Here is a 2,786-nt window from a genome sequence, read left to right as displayed (position 1 = left end):
TAATCTCATTGTTTTATAAGTTATGGCCCACTTAACTTTTGGATCTACCTCTTTTTTGAGCTTATTTGCTAACATGGGCCATTGGCACAATTGAACGGAGTGGATGTCACACAAATATCATGATAGTGATCCCGTAACTTCAACAAACTCTTGCAGGTCAATGGAAATTCATGAGAAGGGAGAGATTTTTTATTTTTTATTTTTTAACAGATAGATGCAGTAACAATATTAGACTGTCGATGACTTCTTGCTGGGGAAATCTAAACCATATGTTGTACAACAAGTAAATTTTCATCTTTGGAAGATACTCATCCCATAAAAGAAGCCAATGACCTGATCTTAAAGAGTTAGGGTTTGGGCCATTAAATTTGACTGAGGATTGAGCTTGGACTTGAAATTTAGACCCAGTGTTGGGGCCAAGCTGAGCCAAAGCCAATGATTAATAGAGCTCCCATACCAACCCATTGCCTTAGTGTATGCCAAATAATACATAGGCACTAGATAGCATCATAGAGTATGGTAGATGATGATATGTGGACACTTATAAACCATTCAAATTATGGACCCTAGTTTAAATAATAAATAATATATTGATGAACTCATTTAAATCCATCCATATAAATATACTATTGGGCAATGAAAGATCTTTTTTGACATGATTGTACTATTGAAAAAACTTGATGACAGACATGTAGCTTAACTCATAGGGCTTGCCGACTGGGGCAAGGGCTAGGGGTGGAGCCTCTTTAGCCCATACGGGCTGGGCTCAGGTGGGCCACAATGAGGTTGTATAGCTTTAGGGTTGGGTCGGGGATGGCCCTAGCCCGGCTAGCCTTGGCCTGGCTCTACTTTCAATTTCTTTTAATGTTTAGGGGTGGTTTGGCACCATGGATCTGGGAGGATTTTCAAATCCCCTTTTATGCTTAGCACCATAAAATAACTTGAAAAAGGATCTTAGAGTGTCTAGGGTTGGGCCAGGAGGGTCTCTTAACGACTTCTTTTACTTCTCATTAGAGTTATAAAGACTTGTCATTGTAAGGAAGAAGGGGGAACAAGCACACCTGGAGAGCATCAGGCCGTCATGGTGTATGGTGTATCCAAGCCATCCAGCAAAGTTGCCCCACCATCAAATGGACTCCCAAACAATCAGGCCCATCAAATCATCAGCTGGCCCACATCCTAGAAAGCAATGGAAGCCACCCAAAAGCCTTCAAATTCAGACGGTTGCCCGTTTCCCACCTGATAATTGGACGGCCTGATTTTTTGCATTTTGATATTGAAGGTGGTGACCCTTATGGACGGTTTGGATGCCATAAAAACACCACGGTGGACCCCACAAGCAGGTAGTTGTACACGCCCTTCCTGAAATTTCCTGAAATTCGGATGATCCTAGCCATGAAATTTCAGGCCTCTTCTTGATTGAAAGTTAATTGTTGCTGTTTGTTTGTTTTTTTTCCTTAACCCTCTATCTCTTAGCCGCCTATTGAAGGGTTAGGATCTTTCCGATATTTTCTAATTTTGGTAACTGGGCCATCCATGGTTAGGCTTATCATATCAACGGTTTGAACAAATGAACCATGGGCCCACTTGTACAATCTGATCAAATCCCAAACAGTCCAGCAAAAACCATTTTCGTATTAAAGGATGACTGTCTCTCGAGGCTGATCAGGCATCCAATCCACACACACACACACACCCCTCTAAGATGACCACACGTACCAAACTGGCTCGTGTGCCCCAATCCATCCATGGTTAGTCACATTAAACCAACGGTCTCGATCACAAAATCAAGCATCACCACACGTTACTTAAAATATATTTGCCCCACTACATTTATTCACTAGTACTGCTGTTATTATAGTTTTTAAGAGAGAGAGAGAGAGAGAGAGAGAGAGAGAGAGAGCAGAAAAAAAGAAAAAGAAAAAAAGAACATACACAGAACTACAGTGTACCATGAGGAGTTGGACGGTACATCAGCAACCTATATGACCACTCGTATATATAATCAGATGGCCCACCCCATGTATTAGATCCACCATCTATACGGCAGAGGAAAGTGGGGCCCACCAAATGGATTCAACAGTTTGGATAGGGGACGTTGCAGGTGGTGGCCACCTTCCTAGCATTCTCAGGCTTGATGAATTTCTGGAGATTTGGGTCCTTGAGATACTGGCAAAGACATGGCCGTTGTTCCCTCAGCTTGTTGCAACATGTAGCCGATGGTTGGGACCCGGTCAGCATGGCGCTGGCGCACGAGCTCAGATTTGCAGCGTTGCACGTGACTGACATCGTGATGGGGGCATGGCCCACTAGCAAAAACACCACGACCACAGACAACAGCAAGTAGGATAGCCTCATCTTCATCGAACGGCAGGAGAAATAGAGAGAGAGAGAGAGAGAGAGAGAGAGAGAGAGAGATGAATGAGAAGATTGGTGTATTTGATAGGCTTGTGTGGTCTATTTATAGATACCTATATGTGAAAAAATAAATAAATAAAAAGTAACGTGTGAATGTAGATGAGGTACTTTTTCTGTGGTAGATTTTCCAATTATTTAATATGATTCTTTTATACAACCGTTGGGTCCTTGATCTTGACCTCTTTTGGGTGGTGCCCAGTAGAAAACTCGTTACCGTGGGGCCTGGCCACTTTTGATGAATGGGAAAAGTATGGGAGCGGATTCGGTCTGGTCGGGGTGACACCGAGTTCGATCAGTCCGAGGCCGTGCGTCTAGCTTGATGTATTTTTTTAATATCTGTGCCGTTCATCCGTTTTTTCAGATCATTT

At 42.8% G+C, this 2,786-nt stretch overlaps 1 protein-coding gene across 1 annotated transcript; it reads right to left on the bottom strand.

Annotated features, from left to right (window-relative positions):
- Nucleotides 1–1,932: 1,932 nt before the first annotated feature.
- On the bottom strand, nucleotides 1,933–2,420 carry LOC131237592 (non-specific lipid-transfer protein 2-like). Its single transcript, XM_058235446.1, has one exon. It carries the CDS (start codon nucleotides 2,362–2,364, stop codon nucleotides 2,077–2,079), a length of 288 nt encoding a protein of 95 aa, XP_058091429.1. The 5' UTR covers nucleotides 2,365–2,420; the 3' UTR covers nucleotides 1,933–2,076.
- Nucleotides 2,421–2,786: the final 366 nt, after the last annotated feature.

The sequence above is a fragment of the Magnolia sinica genome, chromosome 2 (assembly GCF_029962835.1).
Source record: "Magnolia sinica isolate HGM2019 chromosome 2, MsV1, whole genome shotgun sequence".
Lineage (NCBI taxonomy): Eukaryota > Viridiplantae > Streptophyta > Magnoliopsida > Magnoliales > Magnoliaceae > Magnolia > Magnolia sinica.
Note: the sequence above shows the minus strand (reverse complement) of the source record. Positions and strands in the feature narration are given on the sequence as shown.

Coding starts and splice junctions, on each gene's coding strand:
- LOC131237592 (XM_058235446.1), bottom strand. CDS start 2,364: ATGAAGATGAGGCTATCCTACTTGCTGTTGTCTGTGGTCGTGGTGTTT.